This window comes from Spermophilus citellus (assembly GCF_964194105.1).
Source record: "Spermophilus citellus genome assembly, chromosome: 10".
NCBI lineage: Eukaryota > Metazoa > Chordata > Mammalia > Rodentia > Sciuridae > Spermophilus > Spermophilus citellus.
Genome location: NC_138197.1, coordinates 64,777,955 through 64,801,784, shown reverse-complemented (window position 1 = coordinate 64,801,784; position 23,830 = coordinate 64,777,955). Strand labels below are relative to the sequence as shown.

The following is a 23,830-nucleotide window of genomic DNA, read 5'->3' as shown; positions in this document are numbered from 1 at the left end:
ATTTAAATCTAGAAGCAGCAATAGCATGGAAACAAAGGAGCAATAAGCTTGAACTTCAGCCTTGGCAAAGTTCAGTATCATGATCTCTTAACCAGTGTATAGATGCTGTTGTCTTAAACATGTTATGCGGATTTGAGTGAGTACACCAAACTCCAGAAGTTTGATGTACATGGAGAATTGGAGGAATGTTGATTTTGTGTATATTAGACCCTGACTATCATTTACTCATCCACATTAATCAAGTGCTTAAGATGTATCAGATGTTACAGCAAGAACTGAGAATTCAAAGATCTATGATAAAGAATGTGCTGAAATGATGGGGCAAGTAAGGAAATCCATAATCCCTTACTAGTTTAACATACCTCATGAGCTACTGCTTGTGCCAAGATCATTCTCAGTGCTTTCCATACATCAATCACCTCATTTGATCCTCAACCCTATGAAGAACATACTTAGCCAGATCTCTTATTCATAATTCTGAACTTCCTTCCAATTTTTATTTTTAAAATTCTCTTAGCAGCAAAATTTGATGATGTGAGGACATTTCTTATCTTTATTGATCCTATTTGGTATAAATAGTCATATTTTTACTACAGAAATATTTGTTTGATTACTGGTTACTGATGTACATCCTGCTGGAGATTTTAAAGAGTAGAAAACTGTCCACAAGAGAGATTAAGTAATTTGCCTAAGACCTCACCCCTAATAAAAGACAGAGCCAGGATTTGAACCAAGGCAGGTTGACTCCAACATTCTTTTTCAACCGTTACAGACTCTGGCTTTCAAATATTTCAAGAAAGTTTTCTCAAGGAGTCATTCTTATCTGATTCAGAGGTGACTAGAGACACAGAGAGTGGAAAGGGCTTTCTTGAAAGAGGATGGGTTGTGTGAAAGCAGGAGATGTTACGTAAAATACACAGTTCTCCGCTTTTAGTATCCTTGGCCTTTAGCAGATTCTCAATAAATAATTTGTTAATAAAATGATGCAGTGGATTAGTCAGTGGCATAATTTGGTGAAAGCAAAGGATCATGATGAAAGTCTTCATTTGTATGCAGTGCCATGATGGCTGATATAAACAATGTTTCACTAAAAAGAGAGAGGAAGAAAGAATGGGATAGGGGAGAGAGGAGATGAGATTTCATGAAAAGTCATTCTGATAGTGGTCTGGAGATGAATCAAAGTGGAGGCAGTGTTGTCATCATGAAGCCATTGGCCTAATCCAAACGAGATATTTAGTGCCCCAAATTTGGCAGCTGCTGACATTGGTCATAGAAATAGGGGGATGGAAATGAGAACTGCCAGGGAAGTAGAATCTAAGTGACTTGGCCCCTAGGATGTGGAGGGTGAGAAGAAATGAGAGAGAAGTCCATGGTGAGTCCCAGATTCCTGGTTTGGGAGGTAGAAAGGCTTATGGATAGATTTAGCTGAGGATTTCTATGGGTAGGAAATCTGAAGATTTTTCTTCTCATGACCTAAACATTTTCCTGTGATGTTCTTAGAGGTGCCATGTATTAGGAATAAGGACAGAGAGATCGGGCAAGAATTTGAAGAGAAAATAGAAATAAACAGGATTGCCACTCTCAAATCCCTTGACCAGACTGCATTAGCAGGTCTCTAACTGCTGTGTATGTTAACGTGAGACACATTTCATTGTGATTGATGCACTCCTTAACAGATATTCATTGGAGACCAGTTTTGTGTTGGATGTTGTGGTGATTAATAAATTAGACCCAAAGGTTTACCACCTAAGTGTTTGTCTAACAGACAGATTTTGGATAGAATGTTTACTCGTTCTTTTAGCATCACCATTAGAATAAATTCAGTGTTCTAATACAGTACTTACTTTTATACTTTAATTTCTTACTTCCATTTTCTTCTATGCCCTACAAACAAAACAAAACAAAACAAAAAACAAGAACAAGGATAGCAAAATCCTTAAAAGTAAGAAGCTGTCTTATTTCTATTTATTTTTACACCATCTTCTCAGGTGCCCTGATTCACAGCCTGAGTTACCTAATGCCTTTTTTTCTCTAGGCACAGATATTGATTCACTTTGGAACCTCTTGAATTCTGTGTCTAAATCTGCCCCTTTCTTCATCACTTTGTCCATTTAACTTCAGATCCTATATTTAGCACAGTTTAGTTCCACAGGAGCACAGAGTCTGGAATGTCTGTAGTAAGATATGACTACTGTATGCAGTTTGTATGTTGCATGTATGGGTTGCTCAGCCCAGTCCTTGGCAGGTAATAAGCACCCAGTTTCTTTTCATTGTTCCCTTTGTTATTGCTGTCTTCCTCTTCCTCTTAGTGTTGTACAGACTCCTGATTCAGCTCTCAGGAATAATCTGACTCAAGAGGATTAAATAAAAATAAAAAAGGATCAAAAAGAGAAAGAGGAATGCTATATTTCTAACATGGGAAACTCAATTTGTCAATGAAGTTAATCCCTCCTCATTTACACATTGCTATTAGATTAATTTTCTTAAAAATCATCTCTAATTTTGGCATGTAGCCTTTTCTTTCTTAGTTGTCACTATTACTTTATTGCCTACCAGATAAAAATCATATTATGTTCTGCATCCTACCAACACTTATTCCTTACTATATCTTTCAATCATCAGCATCTTCCAGCTCAATTACTTGATGGCTCATTCATGTCCCATGTTCTTATCTCCTGCACCCATATTCTCTTCCTGTAAAACCCTCTTTCCCATCTTTACCCTTTGGTGCTAACCCCCCACTCATCTTCCAAGACCCATCTGTTTGCCTATTTCCTTATGCTTTCCCAGACCCTTCAGTTAGTCTTCACTCTGAGCTCCTTAAGTCTCATGAACTCTTTGTTTGTAGGTTGGAGTTTGTAAAGTGATGAAGGTGATTCCTGACTTTGTCACTTTCTGGCAAAATGCTGTTGGACAAGGAACATAATTGATGTAAGAAAGTTCTATAGTCCCATTTGAAATGAAGAATAATAATAATACTTATATGCAAAGGCTTTTGTGAAGACTAAAGAGTATAGTGGATATAAAAACAAACTTTACATGATGCTTTATAGCATGTAATAATGACTAAAGAATTAGATACTGTCCTCGATTACTATTATTATTTTCTCTTACAGCACTAAACAACTTCTACTACATATCATAGTTAGTTACCTGTTCATATCATCAGTCTTCTAATTGTTTAAAAGTTCCTCAAGATCAAAAATCTCAAATCATGCATCTGTGTATCTTTCAGAACACTGGAACTACACAGAAGAAACTTCAATAATGTGTTGAGAGAATAAATGTAAATTATCTGGCTGATAGTTACAAGATTTTGTTGCCCTACAGTGTGTTCAGATGAAGCTTGTTCCACGAACCCCAAGTGAGACAAAACAAGTTTTTGCTGTAAAACCAGAATTTGGATTTTGTTGTAAAATTACTAAAGGGAAGGGAGGAAATTTGAGAGTACTTTGGTTGTTAAGATTCTTAATCAAATAAGGATTAGGAAAGGAGGCTGAGCATACAAATGAAAAGACTGGAAGAAAATAAACCAAGCATGGCAGAGGGAGGACATCTGAAAAAAATTTCTAGTTGCCAAGCAAAACTGAAGAATAACAAGATGTCAGTATTGAGTAGGTATGGTCAGTGAACAGGAAACTTAATAGTGAACAAAAAACGTTTGGATGTTAAAAATGAGTTTGAGAGAGTTTGCTGCCAGTGTGAGCATCAAACATGTTTAAGGTATGATTTCTTGAAGTTATTTTAATGGTAATAAAAGCAGATTTATGTTAAAATAATATTGTAGGAAATATTTTTTTCTGTAATATAAAGTGAATAAATAAGGTAATCATAAGAATCAAAATGAATGCCTTTCATCAGTATGACAGCAGGCATTTCCCTGTGATGTCACCTTTGAAAGTGGCATTTTAGAATAAAAAATCCAAAACATACTTTATTTCAGAAATAATTATAAAAAGAACAAATTCTGTGGAACATTTAGGTCTTCTCTATAGAATTAAAATGGAAAAGATAGGCATTATCTAATGAAGGCAAAATAAATTTTCCCACTGAAGTAAATAGCTAACGTTTACTGTGTGTTTGTTATTTGCTAGGGTCTTTATATTAATCATTGAAATTTATTCTTTACAATATCTCTCTAATAAACATCTTGACTTTCTTATTTTAAACTTAAAAAGATTGGCTTTTTCAGGACTACAAAACTACAGTAAAATGACGTCTAAATTCAAACATGTCTGGAAATCAGAGGTGCCCTGTATCACATTTTCTCCCTGCTATTGCTATTAAAATAGTACATGGTTTTCTCATTTTTCTTCTTTATCCTGCATATTAAGTTGTGGTATTAGTATTACATAGTTGATTGAGGACATTTTAAATCATCTAACAAGTCGTAACAGTGTCCCTCAAAAATCAGTAATCATTGGGGCATAAATGTTTTGGTTACAGGGATTTGTATTAATAGAGGTGGCAAACTCAACTTCTCCATATGCTAGACCACAAAGTATCTGTGAAAAGGAAGGAAGGAAGAAAGGAAGGAAGGAAGGAAGGAAGGAAGGGAGGGAGGGAGGGAGGGAGGAACGAGTTCCAGTTCTTTCTTATAGACCCAAAGCTATTGGAAATTATTGAGTTGAAATAGATAGAACATTCTTTAAACATAGTCTGAAGTCATTTTGAAAAAGATACACAGTAAAATAATTATCTTGTTACAGTAGTAGTAAGTAGCAGTAGGCAAGTTCAAATGTTTAGTTCCATAGAATAGACATGATGTCTTTTATCTGAGTACTCACAGTTGTTGCCCATCTTTTTAGGGTAAAATGAAGTCTCAGTATTACTGATCTGTGGGCTGTGCTGTTCTGATGCACTTCACAGGCCAGTGCAGATAACTATGTAATTATTTTGACAGGGGCACATGAGTAACACTTATGGATGAGCGTCTGCAAAATTCATTGATATCTTAAAGCAAGCAATCTGATCTACAGAAGAGGAAAATGACTATGCAGCTATACATTTCTGAGATAAACCATCTCTCTGAATGCGTAGTTGATGCTGCTATTTATTATAAGCATCTCATAAGTAATGCACACTACTCTGTGCTTCCTTGCTCCAGACTTACTTAGTCTTAAACCTAAGGAACTTGTTCTCCAGCTTATAATAATCAGATAATAGTTAAAACCAGAGGTAGGTTGTCACTGTTTAGGGTAGTATCTTGCCACAATCTAAGAGACAGTTTACTAATGTGAAGTTGATATTCCAGGAAACAATTGAGTCATGGAAAGTGAAGAAGCTTTTATATTTTTTTAACCTGTTGTTTCCCCAACATTTCTAGATTTGGAAAGAAGAGTACAATATACAGCATACACAATACATTTTTATGGCTAAAGGAATCCACCAGAAGAAAAAATAATTTTTCTAAAGGTAGTAGACCTGCTGTGAAACAATATTGTGTTTTGTTGCCAGAAGGATAGAATTTAGAGTATAAAGATGTTTAGCCAGAGGTTCAAGGATTCTGCTGAGTATGTGAAGTGGAATTTCTGGGAGCGATGGATAGTGTCACTAGGACCATGGATGTCACTGGGTCAGAGGAAAGGGCTCTCAGACATTAAAGCTCTCTGTTTGCTTAACTGTTCTAATGTTGAGCTTCAAGAGATTTTTCAAGTTGGGGGAATTAATGCTGCTGTATTAAACTCTTTGGTCACTTTGTTTTGCAGGGGTTCTTACTTTACCATATTTGGCATCTTCCTTTTTAAAAGCTTGTCTTAACCTTGTGAAAATGAAGATTTTAGTATGAAGAGAAAGTTACCTCAGTTCTTTGCCCTATAAGTTCTATTATTCTAAGGATTTTTATTGTACACATTTAAATTATGGGAGAAAATGCAATAATGAAATGAAAATTTTCTAATTATGAAGCAACAGAAGACTACATACAACAAAAAGACATTAAAATGGGGAAACATTAAAGATCTATGGGTAAACTTACAAATAATGTTAGAATAAGAAATAGACTGGGGGAAATATAGCATTAAATACATTGGGCAACTATTGCTAAGTGATCAGTAATATGTCTTTAAAAGTCAATTATTATGATTCACAATTCTCACTTATTGGTTCAGTGATCTTCAGCAAATTAACCTTACAAACCAAATTTAGTTTTCTATAAAATAATGTTTTCTAATTATCATGAAGACTAAATGAGATAATGTTTGTTGCAAACTATGTGTTATATAGTAAGCAATAAAACACAGTTACAATTATGATAAATCATTCAGGTTCATTCAAACTTATAAGGGCCTTACTATTCTAAAACCAAAAGAAGCAAAGCACATGAATAGTCATTCAGTTTGAAATTTGTGCCTCCTCTCACAACATAGTAAAAAATATCAGGGTCAAATATTCTATTCTACAAGAAGTTATTCCTGGATTCCCACCTGACCCAACCAGAAATGACTTCTTTATCCCTTGATCTCTTGCAACCCTCTGTAAACAGAGTTTACACATTTACATGATTCACATAATGAAGGCCATGTATTAAAGGCATTTGTTTCTGTACTAAGTACCAAGCTAAACTGTAAGATTTTTGAAGGTGGCTCTCTTTATAATCATCTTTTCATCCTAAGAAGACCCTAATATACAATAGACTTTGAGGGGGAAAGTGTATTTAATAAATTTAAATGTAGATCTATTTCAACAAGAGTTTTTCACACCTATTTTAGCAGTATTTTCATTTTATATCATGCTGAAATTCTCAAACAGAACATGTGCTATTGTACTATATATCTGTTGAAATCATGAGCAAGAAAACTATGTAAATTTTAGAGTGTCTGTTTTGCCTAAAGATAAGCAGCTCAATGTGAATACTAAATGTAAACCTCAGCTTAAGTCCAGCTATGAATTATTACATGACTGGTGACATTTTTGGGAATGGAGTTTTAAAATATATGGGGTACATTGACATCCCCAAGTTAGGAGTAAATCAATGAAAACAAACTATTAGTGTTATATGTACCATCTGCATTTGGAGGAATCCATATACATACATTATTACTAATTTTTGAATTTTGTGTGTGTGTGTCTGCATGTGTGTGGTGATGGGGATGAAACCTAGGCCTTGCATATGCTAAGCAAGTGTTCTACTATTGAACTACACTGCCTTTTGGGCTGAATATTGTTATTTTTCCTATGGAGGAATTTTACTATATTGAACCTTGTCACTGGTGTGAAATCAGTTTTATATTTTATGTAGAGATTGAGAGACAAAAAAAAAATTGTGGCATACAGAACGAATCATTTCCAGGTACTTCTATAAGATTACTTCTATAATATTATATATATTATACTATATTGACTGACACCCAAATTTCCTCTGCTTGAGATTGTTGACTGATGATATTTTCTTTCCATATATTTATTTTTTCTCATTTTATTTAAATGTCCAATTCATAGATTTAGTGAATAATTCAATTTTTATTAAAATAACCATGTGCCATTATTTGTAATGCAGAAGAGTTAGAGATGTATTTCATTGCAATTTCAGCTGTCACTTGGATTACCTTTTCACATGAACAATGAAACCTTTACTGATAATGTGAAAATAGCATTGAAGCATATGGATTGGATATTCCGACCATCATAGCTGCATATCTGCTTTTCAGTATATATGAAATAAAAAATGGAATCCGCTCCCTATTACATCCTGACTTGCTTTTTTGAACACTGGAAAATAATAATGATTATGATTTTATATTAAAATTTTCTTCCTTAATTTTGTTTATTATACTTTGAATCTATTAGAGGAAGTTTCAAAATCAAGAGGTGGACTGGTAGATTGATAATGTAATCCTCAGGGAGTCATAAATTAACATTTGACCAAAACAATATGGAGTAGCAATTATTAACTATTTTTAATGATGACTCTATAGAATAGTTGCTTATTGTTTCACTTGCATTCTGTTTGGGAAAGGACTGTCAAAGTTTATTTTTCTGTGAGAGTATAGAAATATTTAGACTTTTCCTAGGGTCTCAGTTTATTTCATTGATGATTATAACTATTGCCAACTTAATAGTATGAAAATTAAGTGATGACACAAATAAATTAATATTTTCTGTTTTTAATATATGTTCTTGTTACCTGAAATATCCCAAATCAAATAAAAACCAACATAGTAAATGAGTGTAAAAATAGATCAGATTTTAAAAAATAGCTCCCATTTGTTACCTAGCCTACAATTGAACAAATTTGTATTGACTTGGATGATGGTAGAAGTAGCTCCTATCTTACTGAACTTATTTTTTTTTTATTTTTTATTTATTTATTTTTACACTTATTCAGTCACCATTTAATTGCAAGATGGGTTTGCTGTTATACTTGTAATCCCAGCAACTCAGGAGGCTAAGTCAGGAGATTGCAAGTTTAAGGCCAACTTTGGAAACATAGTAAGACCCTGTTTTAAAATAAAAAGTAAAAAGGGCTGGGGTAAAGAGCTGGGTTAAATCATCAGTTCCGTAGAAACAAATAAAATATATTCAATCATTTACTCAAGATTTATTCTTTGAATACTGAAATGGAACACAAAATAATCAAAATTCTTATCAAAAAATTCACAGTTCCAGGGCAGGCATTGCAGGAGGGGTCGAGATGGAAGAACAGTGAGAAGTAGATAATTAAAATACATTAGCATAACCTGGAATATTCTACTAGGGAAAACATAGTAGCTCCTAATTTGCAGGAGGAGGAGACGTAGGTATTTTCATAAATGACATGAAATTTTTGTGTAATCAGTGAAGATGGTCAGAGTTTTCCAGAAGAACCTGAGGAAGAGAACATTTCAGACAAAAGGAGCAATATGTGTAAAGGCATAGGTGTATGTCAGAACCTGAAAACTGTCTCTACCTTGAACTGCCTGGGAGCACTGCCAAGACAGTAAAACACAACAGAGGAAACCAGGACTTAGGTTGTGTAGTTATTTAACATTTATTGAACATTATCATCCTGGATACTAAACCAAATCTTTTTAGCCCCTTCCTGTGCCCAGTGAGTATGGCCTGATTAAGAACACAGCTAAGACAGGGATGAAAGCAGCGTCTGATCGTTCAACAGCTATTCTTACAGGGATATGGTTGTTCATATAGAGATTTATAGATTAGCTGTGGCACTTTGAATTCCACTGGGAAGAAAATTGGCACCAGGTGCAAACTTCAGAATGTAGATTTATTTTACATCAGGCCACAGAATCCAAAGGAAGGTGTGCTGACCATTCTGGTTCCTCTGCAATGTCATGGCCATTCAAGTGTAATACCAATGAAGAAGCCCATGTGTGATCTATGTATTTTACCCCTAAACTACCAATAGTAAGCATGAACTTATTAAAAACCAGGAAGTTTTCTTATACTATTAGGGGTGTAATTTTGTACAATATTGAGTAATTCAGTGAGGAATTTGGAAAATAAGGTATTCATTCATGCAATTCTATAATCTCAGTATTTGAACTCTCTCTTCTGATGGATTCTTGGGAATGGTCTCTAAGAATTTTATTACAGTGCTGTGATTAAAGGTATCATAACTGTGAGCTCTTATAGCAGGAGACATAAAGTATCATAATGAAATGTTAATCTTTATTTTTTAAAAATAAAACACAAGATATTCTGTTTTATTAGTTGTAGTGAATAATTCTAGTCTAATCTCAGTTGGTTGTGCCAAAGGCAGTTTTTTCAAAGTTACAGGTACATTATCATTATAATGGCACAAGTAATAGAGTTATAGAATGAAAATCAAGCATTATTTTTTGCTCTCATAATTTATATCATATGGCTCAATCAATGTAAATTAATAAAATACATTTTTAATTTTAGGTCTGAATAATATTTCTGTGAAAGACTAATAAGTAGTGTTGTGCAGGGATGTTATCTGGATAACGTGTGTATTTACTTAACATACCTCATTTTCTGTTCATCTTGACTCTGATGTTAGGTCTGTTTTCCTTTCCATATTCACTATAATTGTTTTTAACATTTACATTTTTGATGAATGCTAGAATTCTGAAGTTACCTAATATTCCTGTGAACTTGGGCAGGATACATCAACACTTTGAACTACCACTGACTCCTCTTTAAAATGATGATAGATACTGGTTCGGCCTCTCTTAATGGGGTGTTGGAAAGATCAAATGATTCAGTGCTTTTGAAAGTATCAAGTTATAAGCAATCAAAGGAGACACCATATTGGTTGTTTCTTTTAAAGTTTGCATTTATACATATTATAAAATCCAGTTTGACTTATGTAATAGATATATAATACTTTGTTTGCGAAGAGGGAAGGAATTTAATAAGGAGGACAAATATTCCCCCAACAGTTTGCATAAGTATCTTTATGCCCCCAAGTGTGGATGGAGGTGTTAACCACAGGCACCTAACTCCCAGAAGTACAATTCCATTGTACTACAGTCATGACTCATGGAGTAATACAATTTCATATTCTTCCCTATCTCAGGGAACAGTTAGGGGGCAGAGTTATTTTACTATAATTACTCCCCAAATATTAACCAACAAAGAGTATACACAGATGACTTTGGAATATACTTCTGAGAATTAATCCCCATCCTTGTCCCAGTCTCCTTCTGTTCTACTATTGGTGGGCCTGTTCTCCAAATCCTTTTGTATTTAATGTTTGTGGAAATGTAAATGATGTGTACACTCAGAGTACTACTTAAAAATCTGAGGTCTTTTTTAGTTTGCAATTTGTATATGTCTGTGGTTAGATGAATTCTCATTATATAAACAAGATATAGGTACAGTTTAAAATATAGTATCTTTGAAAATATATCTTTGGGTAACAACATTTTATTCCTCATTTCAGAACATGATGAGTGTATCACAAATCAGCACAACTGTGATGAAAATGCTTTATGCTTCAACACTGTAGGAGGACACAACTGTGTTTGCAAGCCTGGATATACAGGGAATGGCACCACATGCAAAGGTAAAAGGGTTGAATGCCAGGTTCTCTTCCTTTATGTGTAATACAGCATCTTTCGCTTCCCTTCTCCCTTACTGTCAATGTTCTGGATGCCTTACACAATAACTGAGGGCCTTGTGTGTGGTTCATAGTCTTCCTCTCTGGAGGTAGGAAAGACCAAGGAATAATATTAATGTGATGGCTCATAAGCATGGGTCTTAAGGCCTGGTGTGCAATACATTGGAGCCAGATGTCGGTGCTCCAAAATATTACCCTGGGTTTATAAAACTCTGTGGAAATCTTTAGTGTCGATCATTCAAAGAAGGTCTACCCCCTTTGGGTCCAAATACCACTAGGATTTGCTTAGAAAAACTATACAGAGTCTAACTTATCCCAGAGGGCTTGCTTCAAAATTTGGATCTTCTGAGAATTTGTTGAGGATTAAGATTTCATGTGTGAGCCTCAAATCTTCTTTCTCTTACTTCCTACTGATTCTGATTTCTTTTTGATATGAAGAGTGAAGTTTATAACATAAAGAACTCTTGAAATTATAAGCAGATGTAGATATAATTCCTATATTTGAAGGAAGGAGAACTTTAGACAATATCAATATGCTCCTAAAAATTGCTTGAATAAAGACTCCCAAGTTCCTGTATCTCTGTTGGAAATGGAGAAAAGCTGAGATATAAGTAGTTTAGATGTAGAATCTGAATCATTGAGTTCTGTGCTTCATCAATAGGCTGCAACCTTGCAAATTACTTCAAAGAAAATGTGCACATGATCTGGAAGATGTATTATTTTTTATTTATGAGGTTTATACTTGAAATCCATTTGTGAATCCTTGATGAGCCAGGTATTTTTCCCCCCAGAATGGAGACAGATTTAGGATTGAGGACCAACAGAGGCACATGGCTTCTTTGTGTTTATTCCTTTAACTTAGCACCAGAATTTACGATTTCTACATTCCATTACCCTAAGAAAGCATATCCTAGCTAACTAGAAGAAGCACATGCTAAAAAACTAGACAAAACTTTAGCCTCAGTGCCTGAAACAACCTGATCTAGTTCATTTATAAGATACTGTCAATCTAAGAAAGTAGCCTCTGAGTCTTAAAGAGCCAAAAGTATAAAATTAAGTGGAAACAGAAGCTTTGAGGGAAACTCAGTCTCTCCCATCTTGGTTTTTAATCACTTTTTTTGTTGTTATTTTTCCTACCTGCCTTGTTTTCCTTTTCTCTCTCTCTCTCTCTCTCTCTCTCTCTCTCTCTCTCTCTCTCTCTCTCTCTCTCTCTCTCTCTCTCTCTCTTTTATTTTTCCCTGAACTTCTTTGAAGGCAACACATCCCAAAAGATGACCCATATGGGGATTCAGATCTTAGCTCCTTTTCCTACTTCCAGAAAAAGTTTCCCTTTATTCTCAAACTCATTTTAATACATCAGTCTTTACAATGTCTTTGTCCTTAATCCTATATTCTGACCTATCCTTACCTGAGAAATGTCAGACTCTCCCCAAAGATCACTATAATGAATTCTTCTTACTGTTGAGAAATTGTAAGCCAACAGGACTGGCTTAGAACTTTTCAAAGGATGGGGTATCTGCCTAATTCTGGTACTTTGGTTGATGTTTAGAATGGTCACAGCCCTATGAGATCCAAATCCCCTCCTGTTTCCTTGTCTCAGTGTCCAGGAGAGCTACCATTTTTTAGGTTTATTTTCAAATTGTTACAATGAGATTGAATCTGAATTTTAATGTGCTTCTTATTGTGTAACTTACTGTTTTGTTAAAAGAAGTTTCACTATTTTGTTTTACTGGTAAATATCTTTCACATTGGAAATAGTAGTTTTACAAATTGTGCTGAAATTTCTTATATGGGTGGAAAATATAAGTATTATAATATTAGAAAATATTAGAAATTATAATAGCTTATGTAATTTGACATCCACACCTCTAAGAAAATGAAAGAAGTTGGACTTCGAGATTATTGAAATACTTCTAACATGCTAAAATCATGTACCTGACTTACATTCTTTATTCATGTATCTAAATTATTTTAGCATTTTGCAAAGATGGCTGTAGAAATGGAGGAGCCTGTATTGCTGCTAATGTGTGTGCCTGCCCACAAGGCTTCACTGGGTCCAGCTGTGAAACGGGTAAGAATATCATTTCATCTTCTAGAAAATGAATTTTTACACTAAAGCATAAAGTAATCCATGAGGAAAATGATGTTTCAGGTTTCAAGTGGGCTCTCAAAGCATGGAGCTATTAATAAGGAAGTGATAGGAGGAAAGAGGTGGTAAGTTTCAATGATGCATATTCACTGGGCGATTCCCCAAAGTCACGCTAAGGAGGTTTTGCAACTATTTTAACTATACGCATATTGAACTTTTTCAGAAGGATGTGTGGGATTGCTCGAGATTTCATGGCTTCATAATTCTTATTACTCACTGTGAGCTCATTTTTACTGAATCTATGGGGTTTTTTTTAAAGCATAGAGTTCAAGCTTATGGTCAAATCTGTTTCTAGGGCACTCTGCCTTCTACATCTACATTTGAACATTTTTAATAAATTTTTTTATCTGGCCCATTCAGTATTCTTTAATTTTTGTTCATTTAGGAAATATTTAGAGTTTTCTTTTCCCTAATTATTCCTCATTCAAGGAAGGCATTCTGAACTCACTTTTTCTTATAGAAACCAATATTAGAAACTTTAAAAATTATTTTAAAAATAATATAGATATATAGTCTATCATTAGCTTATGAGAACAAAGTAACATGCTTCATCAGATTTTAAAATGTGAGATTTTAAAAATGTGAGTATTAGCTCCTACTTAAAATTGTGCCAGTTATATTTTGGTTGCCATTGGTTAAGTAGTTCAAGTAGCAAATGTATTCAGAGAGTCTTATTATTCTCCCTAAAAGAAATCTGCCACCACTGGTAATTGACAGTTATCATGTCATATTGCTTTTCATAAATCTTACAGCAATAGATGTAGCACATGCTCTGCCTCTATTCTACCTGCAGTCATCTGATTTAATAAAAACACAAACTGACTGAAATATGAGACAGAAAACGTACCGTTCTACTTGGGAAGTGAAAATTCTATGGAAGAGATACTGCCCCTATGCACAAAAGTAAATCACAAGAGGTCTTTTATCACTAGATCATCTCTCTCTCCAAGTACCTCTAAGTGACATTTTCAAACTTCAGTGATTAATTTCTCATCCCCAATATGAAAATGCCTAGTGACTACCTTTAATGTGTAGTACCCTTTTTAAAGGTATCATTTCCTAAATCAAGAGTTCCCCAAACTTATTATGCATGTGAATCACTATATAGTTTGCTAACATGTTAAAATTCAGATTTTTATAATTAATTATAGACTTTACCATAAACCAAAATTAGATACCTCTAATGCAATCGCCTTCCAATATTTCTATCCCAGAATTTCTACCAATATACCATACTCACACATATCAAGGTACACTTTGAACTTCTGTATATTTACACTTAGCAAACCAAGTTTTCTGAGTACATTCTCAAAATTGTACCACTCTAATATAGAGTCTGGATAATGACCTACTGGCTTTGTTAGAACCTTTTAATGGTGTGAGGAAAATGGTGTGGAATTTTGAATAAAGGCTGTCTTGAAAATCTTGGATGAGCAATAGCCATGCCCAATTCTACAGTATAATTCTCCCACTAGAAAATAAATCATATGATGAAATTGTAAAAATCTGGAATGTTGTAAAATTAATTTTAGCAATGTAATATTTAAGACGGGTGTAAAAATAACCCACCAGAATATTCAGCTCTCTCTGTTTAATTATAATTGAACTTTATGTGAATACAATCCCCAGATTGACTCTAAGTAGCTGTCTGTAGCAGCCCAGGGCTTTGAGAAGAACAGATGTGGGCTCAAAATCTAATTCTACTGTTTACTTGTTTTGTGACCTTGGGTAAATTACTTAACTTCTCAGTGTTTGTGCCCTCTATATTTCACCTTACTCTTCACCACTCTCTTCCATAACTTCTCAGTGTTTGTGCCCTCTATATTTCACCTTACTCTTCGCCACTCTCTTCCAACGTAGCTATGATTTCCATTTATATATAAAAATATTGGGTTCACAGTAATTTAAAAAATTTTTTCACTACTATAGCAGTTCAGGGATCTCATATTTGTCTCTCTCCTTCCAATTCCCACAGAATATCAGAACAAAAATTTGATCATATTACCCCATGTGGAAGGAAAAAAAAACTCTTTTGATGTTCACCATTGCATTTTTACACATGATAGATAATGCCCTTCATACTACATATTGACCCAGCTTCACTATTGTGTCTCTCTGGCTCCTCACCTTATTTCCATTTCTAGGCATTGAATTTGAGAGTGCACAAGGTGCTCACTGTTCACTTTTGTATCCTTATAGGCACAGTGTAAGGCTCATACCTTAGCAGTGTTCAGTAAATACTTGTGAATAAATAAAGGTGCAAATGAATGAATAACTAAGTGATGAGGATTAAAAATGGTGCAGTAGCTTCCATATTTGCTGGACTTCCTTGAAGGTTAGTTTAAAGAATCTTCAGGGTCATATGGTTCTGTTCTTATATAGCAGATGAGGAAATATGGCACAGAGAGGTAAGGTAACTTACATAAGGTGTTGCATTATGGATCCTATATCTCTAATCTGGAACTCATTCCTAGTCCAGTGTCTTCCTCCTCTCTTTCTTCATCTTCCATTGTATCCTATGCCATGCTGTTCATCCATAAATTCTTCATCCTGTCATCCTCTATCAGGTCTGTGATTTTTATTATGCCCAAATTTTCAACTACATGATAATCCTGTTGTCTTTAACAGTGAAAACTGTGGCAATTTTTCCTCACAAAGTAAGAAAAGCTTTAAGATTGTCAAAATTTGCAAGTGTAGGAAGGGCCTACTTTGGTCTGCAGGAATGCTGTCTGATAACCTATAAAGGAGATTAATTTGTAGTCTCAGTGGCCAACCATTTGCACCTTTGTAATAGAATCACTGGGGATGAAATAACAGGATTTCCCTGTTTTTTTTTTCCTTTAACTATCTTAATGTTTATTTACCAATTCTTGTTATTTTAGTAAAAAAGGTCTCCTCTGCATTCTCTCCCCTTATTTATTTAGCTGATTTTGGCCATATATATATTTGCAGAAATAGTTGAATTAACTTACTAACTTCACAAGAGATAAGTGTGTGCTTTATGGTGAATGGAATTAATATTTCATGGACTTCTTTCTTAACCACTGTACAAAATCACCCATATAACTTTATATTTAATTAAACATCTTAATATTCCATCAGGTATTTAACTTGAATTTAGTAGGGTGATTATTTCCTAGATTACTCAGTAAAATGCATTAGAAATCTATGTGCTGAAATTTAACAACTCTATCACTGCCATTCCATATTTATTATACAGTTGCTAAATCTCAGCAAACATGTTTCTGATGAACTTGTTAATATGCAAAGTTGTTTTATGCTAAAAGTGAATCTTTCAGAAATAATTTAAGGCATAATACTAAAAGAGTTGACAGTTCCCTATAAACAACCACTCACTTAAATAAAAATAAAATGATTATAACTGGGAAGAAATTGGTATCAAAGGGTAAAGCCCCCCCCCAAAAAAAAATTCTGAAATATCAAAGAAGAGATCACACATTTTGGTGACAAATGGCTTCTATTTTCCCTTGTATATAAAATTGTGAGTTTCTTATCCACAGATAAAATAATTTTAATAATTTTTATTGAATTATTAACATAAATTTAAGTTGTTTCCTAAATGCTTTTGTATCTTAATAAGGTCAGATTCATTCCACTGTTCTTTGATTGTTCTGTCCCTCCTCCCCCTCAAGTCCCTTCTTTCTTCTATTTTGATGGAATTCTGCACCCCCATCCTGCTTTTCTTTTCTTTTCCCCTTATTTTGGACTAACTTAAGCATATCAGAGAAAACATTTCACCTTCGACTTTTTGGGTTTGGCTTATTTCACTTAATAATATAGTCTTCAGTTCCCTCCATTTACTGGCAAATGCCATAATTTCATTCTCCCTGATGGCTGAGTAATACAAGGGAAATGCAAATCAAAACTACATTGAGATTTTTATCTCACCCCAGTCAGAATAGAAATTATCAGGAATGCAAATAATAAAAGGTATTAATGAGAATGTGGAGGAAAGGGACACTCATACATTTTTGGTGGTACTGCAAATTAGCGCAACTACTTTGGATAATAGTATCAGGATTTCTCAAAAAATTAGGAATGGAACCACAATATGGCCCAGTTATTTCATTCCTCGGTCTATATTAAAATATCTAAAATCAACCACATCAATGTTTATACCAGCACAGTTCACAATAGCTGAGCTATGGAACCAACCTACGTACCCTTCAATAGATGAGTGGATAAAGAAAATGTGATATATAAAATGGAGTATTACCAAGGGCTTTTTGACCTTACCCTGCATATTAGTACTTATCTTCTCTGTATTTGATGATCCTTAAATTCTTTTAAATTAGACTTAAATTATTTAATATTATGCCAAACTCTGGTGTTCCCTGAAGCATTTAATATACTGGTTAGGAACATAAAAGTTGAAGTCTGAGACAGCAACCTGATTTTTAGCTTATTGCTCAATACCTGTTTCATCTTTTCATGTTACTCATTTTTTTCACCTTAATTTTCACATGTATAAAGGTGAAGAGGATATTAATATCAACCACATAGGAGTGTTTTGGAGATTAAATGAAGTAAGCAAGGCAGACAGTGTTATGTGTGGGGCTTTGTAAGTCCTTGATAAATGATATTGAATATAACTATATCATAAATTCTTAGTTAAATTTTAAATGTAGAACTTTTTGAGGATTTGGGCTATCCTTGAGATAAAAAAGTTAGAATTGTTATTCTTACAAATGATTGTAGTGTTAATTATTTATAACCAGCTTTAAGTACAATTTTAGTACACTTTAAGGTTTAAAATATTTAATTCAGAAATGTACATCCTTCACATTGACTTAAAAATTGCTGTTTTACTAAGGATTGCTTGGCCTATGCTGGTCTTTTTTTTCCATATTAATTTATAAACACTTTTATAGATCTGTGAAGAATATCATTGGTATTTTGATGGGGATTGCACTGAATCTGTATATTATTTTTGGTAATGTGTTTATTTTAACAATATTGATCTCCCCATCCATGAACAAAGGAGATCTTTTTTTTTATTGGTTGTTCAAAACATTACAAAGCTCTTGACATATCATATTTCATACATTAGATTCAAGTTGGTTATGAACTCCCAATTTTACCCCATATACAGATTGCAGAATCACACATGGTTACACATCCACATTTTTACATAATGCCCTATTAGTAACTGTTGTATTCTGCTAACTTTCCTATCCTCTACTCTCCCCCCTCCCCTCCCCTCCCATCTTCTCTCTCTACCCCATCTACTGTAATTCATTTCTCTCCTTGTTTATTTCCCCATTCCCCTCACAACCTCTTATGTGTAATTTTGTATAACAATGAGGGTCTCCCTCCATTACCATGCAATTTCCCTTTTCTCTCCCTTTCCCTCCCACCTAATGTATCTGTTTAATGTTGATCTTTTCTTCCTGCTCTTCCTTCCTGCTCTGTTCTTAGTTGTTCTCATTATATCAAAGAAGACATTTGGTATCTGTTTTTTAGGGATTGGCTAGCTTCACTAAGCATGATCTGCTCTAGTGCCATCCATTTCCCTGCAAATTCCATGATTTTGTCATTTTTTAGTGTTGCGTAATATTCCATGGTGTATAAATGCCACATTTTTTTATCCATTCATCTATTGAAGGGCATCTGGGTTGGTTCCACAGTCTAGCTATTGTGAATTGTGCTGCTATGAACATTGATGTGGCAATATCCCTGTAGTATGCTCTTTTAAGGTCTTCAGGGAATAGTCCGAGAAGGGCAATAGCTGGGTCAAATGTTGGTTCCATTCCCAGCTTTCCCAGGAATCACCATACTGCTTTCCAAATTGGCAGCACCAGTTTGCAGCCCCACCAGCAATGTGCAAGAGTACCCTTTTCCCCACATCCTCGCCAGCACTTATTGTTGTTTGACTTCATAATGGCTGCCAATCTTACTGGAGTGAGATGGTATCTTAGGGTGGTTTTGATTTGCATTTCTCTGACTGCTAGAGATGGTGAGCATTTTTTCATGTACTTGTTGATTGATTGTATGTCCTCCTCTGAGAAGTGTCTGTTCAGGTCTTTGGCTCATTTGTTGATTGGGTTATTTGTTTTCTTATTGTTTAATTTTTTGAGTTCTTTGTATACTCTGGATATTAGGGCTCTATCTGAAGTGTGAGGAGTAAAAATTTGTTCCTATGATGTAGGCTCCCTATTTACCTCTCTTATTGTTTCTCTTGCTGAGAAAAAACTTTTCAGTTTAAGTAAGTCCCATTTGTTGATTCTTGTTATTAACTCTTGTGCTATGGGTGTCCTATTAAGGAATTTGGAGCCTGACCCCACAATGTGTAGATCGGAGCCAACTTTTTCTTCTATCAGACGCAGAGTCTCTGATTTGATATCTAGCTCCTTGATCCGAGATCTTTTCTTTGATTTTTTTTCAGTGTTCTCTAATTTTCATTGTAGAGATCTTTCTCATATTTGATTAGATATATATTTTTTAGGTTTTGGAAATGGAATTATTTTCCTGATTTATTTTGTCAAAAGTTTCATTATTTCATTATTGGTGTATAGAAAAGCTACTAGTTTTGAGATGTTGATTTTGTGTCAAGCTAACTTTGCCAGAAGTTTTCCTATGGAGGTTTTGGAATATTCTAAGAATAGAACCATGTTATCTACAAACATTAATAATTGGACTTCTTTCTCTGTTTGTATTCCGTGTAATTCCTTCTTTTGCCTATTTGCTCTGGCTGAAATTTCAAGTACTATATTGAATAGGAGAGGTAAGAGTGGACATCCTTGTCTTGTTCCTGATTTTAGAGTGAATGCTTTGATTTTTCCCCATTCAGTATGATCTTGACTTTGTTCCTCAATTTTTCATTCATAAATTATAAATTTGTCCTTTTTTTACATAGATGGACTAATGAACTTCTATTTGTTGAAACTATAATGGAGGAAGGTAAAAATGATATCTTAAAGAGACATTAGAAATAAGGATGTGAACAACTATTTGGGACTTAGGATTCTCTAATTCAAAATATATCCACAATGCAACATTTTTATCTATACTCAAATTAGTTTTGCTTCTTGCATTTTATTCCTTTCTTATATGTTTGTTTCTTTTCTTCTCGAAGGGAATACCTCATACTTGGCTTATAACAAGAATATCAGTAGCAAATTCAATCTTGGTCTGAGAAGGGTTTTGACATTATTGTTTTTAGGTGAGTTGGGTATAGAATTGTAAGTTTTCTTTAAGCACTGTAAAGGAAGTTTTCCATTACTTTGAGGGCCTCTAAGGTTGCTTTTGAGAAGTCTGATTGCAATCAGTTGCAATCCATCGGAAAATACTGCTTTTTCCCACTCTAATTTCTTATAAGATCCCCTTTCCCTTTAAGATCCATTTTTTCTTGTGGTACATGGTTTCAAAATACTGTGTCTGAGTATAAATATGATTTCATTTATTCAACTTTGCTTTTTAACTATTCTCTTTTTTTCTTTTCTTCTATACTTTCTGCTTGATATATATTGGTCTTTATCTTTCCTGTTTCTTCACTTTTTTTTTGTATCTCCATCTCTTCATCTATCACTGCTGTGCCTTTTGCACCTTTTCATATTTATCCTTTAGTTTATCAGTTATCTCCTCAGCTTTGCCTACTCCTTTACCTTACCCACTGACTTTTTAAGAAATTTCAATTATTTTCATTTTAGTTTCTGGAATTTTTCTTTTTCAAGTCTTTTGGTTCATTTTTTTTCCTTAGTTATTATTCTTTTCTTATACTTTTAAATCCTTTTTTATGTCTTTGAGAATTTTAAACATACTTATACTATAATCTGTATTATATTTCTCTATTATCTGAATTTCCAGAGGATTTAAGTCTGCCTTTGATTGTGCTGCTGTATTCTTGCCTCTGATGTAGTGTTTCTTCATGTGTTTTGTACTTTTTGTTTCTCACCCAATTATTTTCATTAAAGCTTTGCCTGTGAAGTTTGAAGTCTTTTCAATGAAGAGAAATTTTCCATTTTTTATGCAGGTATACCAGGAGTATTGCAATCCATATTTGCATTAATTTCTTTGCCAAGTGGTGTACTCCATAAGTGGTATAAATTTTAACTTCAAAACTCTTAAAGGGCAATCATTATTTTCTTATCAAAGCTTGTATAAAGAGTTTCTCTTCCTATGCTAGTGGATGCTGCGTGTGTGTGCGTGCGCGTGCGCGCTCGCTTCTAACCTATACCCAAACTGAGGAATAGAACTATAAGGATCCTGCTTTGTTGGAGTCTTGGACATTCTATAGGATGAAGTACTCTCTGCTCTCAACCACATTGGCCTTAGAATCCAAATGTGAGGTTCAACTTTTCTCATGCTACATAGGAATTTTCATATTTTAATGAGGCCAGTTAGGACTTTAATATTTTATTTTTAAGTCATATGTTTGGAGAAAACATTTTCAGGTTGTGCAGTTCTCAGTATTGCTAGAACTTACAGGGGAAAATCACCTATTTTAGATGTAGAAATTATTTTGCTGATGCTCAGTGACTTCTAAGAGTGATGAACTCTGGTCATTAATTAAATCTGCAGACTCTAAGGTGAAACTCATATTGGTACAATAAAATGGGTGGAATGTAGGAAAAAAACAATAGTGATATTAATTTGCTAGAAACTGAGCTAGAGATTTGACTACTTTATTCTTGTCACCAAATTTTTAATTCTCCTGAACACAGTCTGAACTTCTAGAGAGTTCTTGTGTGTGATTAGTTTCTATTATTTATTTATTTATTTATTCTGTCATGTAAATTTCTGGAAGAAGCCACTGGATCCTAAGTGTAAAAAAAAAAAAAAAAAAACCATAGCAGTCAGCTTTGCCCATTGCCCACCCTTATTACTCACTATTTTTTGGATAATAAATTATATTCTAGGTAAACTTTTTTAGATTTAGACTAAAATGTGGTGCATCAGGATCTAGTTAAATAGCAAACATGGGCCTTGGGTCATTTCAAAGAAGATCATTCAAATTTGTGAACAACATAGATTGGGGATGGTAGCTAACATGAGAAAAATACAGACCAAGAATTCAGAATAATTTAAATTGTAGGGGAATGGGATCTAATAACATGATGACTTTGACAGACAGTTAACAGAGCCTCCTGCTGATCTGCTAACAGCTCTTAAATAATCCACAGTGGTTTTCGTTTTTTTTTTTTTATTGGTTGCTCAAAACATTACAATGATCTTGACATATCATATTTCATACATTGGGTTCAAGTGGGTTATCCACTGTGTTTTTCTTAATTCTGATCTCCTCCACCTTTGGCCCACACTCTGTGTCCTTAGCCCCCTGCCCCCACTCCCCACCCCCTGCTTTCTTTAGTTGTCCTTCTCACTTGCCTTTTCCAGTTTCCTCCCAGTGGAGTATGGTTCATTGGAAAAGTAGAACCTACAATTTTGTGTTTTTCACGGGGCTTTTCCATCATGCTTTGCATGTACAAAGAAGTTAATAAAAATTAATAAAATGTCAGTTCACTCTTGTATTTAGATTAGAAAAACCAGTTGCACAGGATAGGGGAAACCAAATTTAACAGTTTTTATCCTTTACTTGATGACTGACTCTAAGTTAAATATGAATCAGAAAAGCATACTGTGCTAGCACTCCAAGAAAATGTAAACTTAGCTTAGGTTAACATAAACAGCTTGTGAAACAATACATGTAATAGTCTCCCCAAATTCTGCATCACTTATTCTATAGTTAAGTTGAATAGTTGTATTCATTTTGATTCAATAGTTTTAAGAGATTATTGGAAAATGGGAGTGTGAACAAGGAAAAATTTTCCCAGAGACGAAAGCCTGACAGAAATGAGATGGTAGTTGAATAAATCCTTGATGTTTAATCAGGAAATGAAAAAAATAAGAAAATCGAAATGTGATGTGTGAAAGCTATTCTTAAATACATGAAAAGCTAAAATAGTATATGGATTTTGGATTTGATTATTCTATGAAGTTCCATGGAGTAAAACTAGTAAGTTTACCAGAAGGCAAGTTTCAGCTCCAAATAAGAAATGTGCTAATCACATGAACCATATGAACAAGGGATGACCAACGGGCATGTTTAAGCAGAATCTCAATGATCAAGTGTTAGGGACACTGGGACTAGATGTATGGGACTCTTATCATTATAGTTTTCATAATAGTAACTAATTCAAACTGCCTTCTGATGACACATACTTTAAAAGAAAGGAGGCAGTGTACCTTGATGGTTAAGAATCATGAGCAGGTTTGGTGGATGGATGGATCTGGGGTCCAGATCCAAACCCTGCAATAACTACCTATGTAAATGGAGAAAATTACTTAATTTTTCTGTGTCTTTGACTATGTCTTGATTTCCTTGTTTTAAAATGGTATGATAGTAATAATGCCTACTTTATTGTTGAGAAGATTACGTAATGTTTGTAAACTATACAGCAATGGCTCAGTAAATGTTAATTATTATTATGACCTTATGCTTAATCTCTACAATAACCCTCTGTAAGTACTTATTATTGCCAGATGAGGAAGCTGAGTTTCAAAAGATTAAGCACTTTGCTCTGACCTGTAAAGTCAGTTAAGAGGGGAAATAAGGACTTGTGCCCAGGGCTGTTGGACTAAAATAATACGTGCTCTTTCTGCTCTGACATTTAGCTTCCTGCCACACCATAAGA

General features: G+C 34.2%; 1 protein-coding gene across 2 annotated transcripts in view; it reads left to right on the top strand.

Moving 5' to 3' along the window:
* NELL2 (neural EGFL like 2) overlaps positions 1 to 23,830 on the top strand; it is a gene marked incomplete at its 5' end in the record, with an annotated part of 362,215 nt that overhangs the window by 259,741 nt on the left and 78,644 nt on the right. For both annotated transcript variants that reach the window (XM_081311609.1, XM_081311610.1), the window contains 2 exons: positions 10,850 to 10,972; positions 13,002 to 13,097. In XM_081311609.1, the coding sequence (XP_081167735.1) occupies positions 10,850 to 10,972; positions 13,002 to 13,097 (219 nt within the window). The remainder of the gene's footprint in view (positions 1 to 10,849; positions 10,973 to 13,001; positions 13,098 to 23,830) is intronic.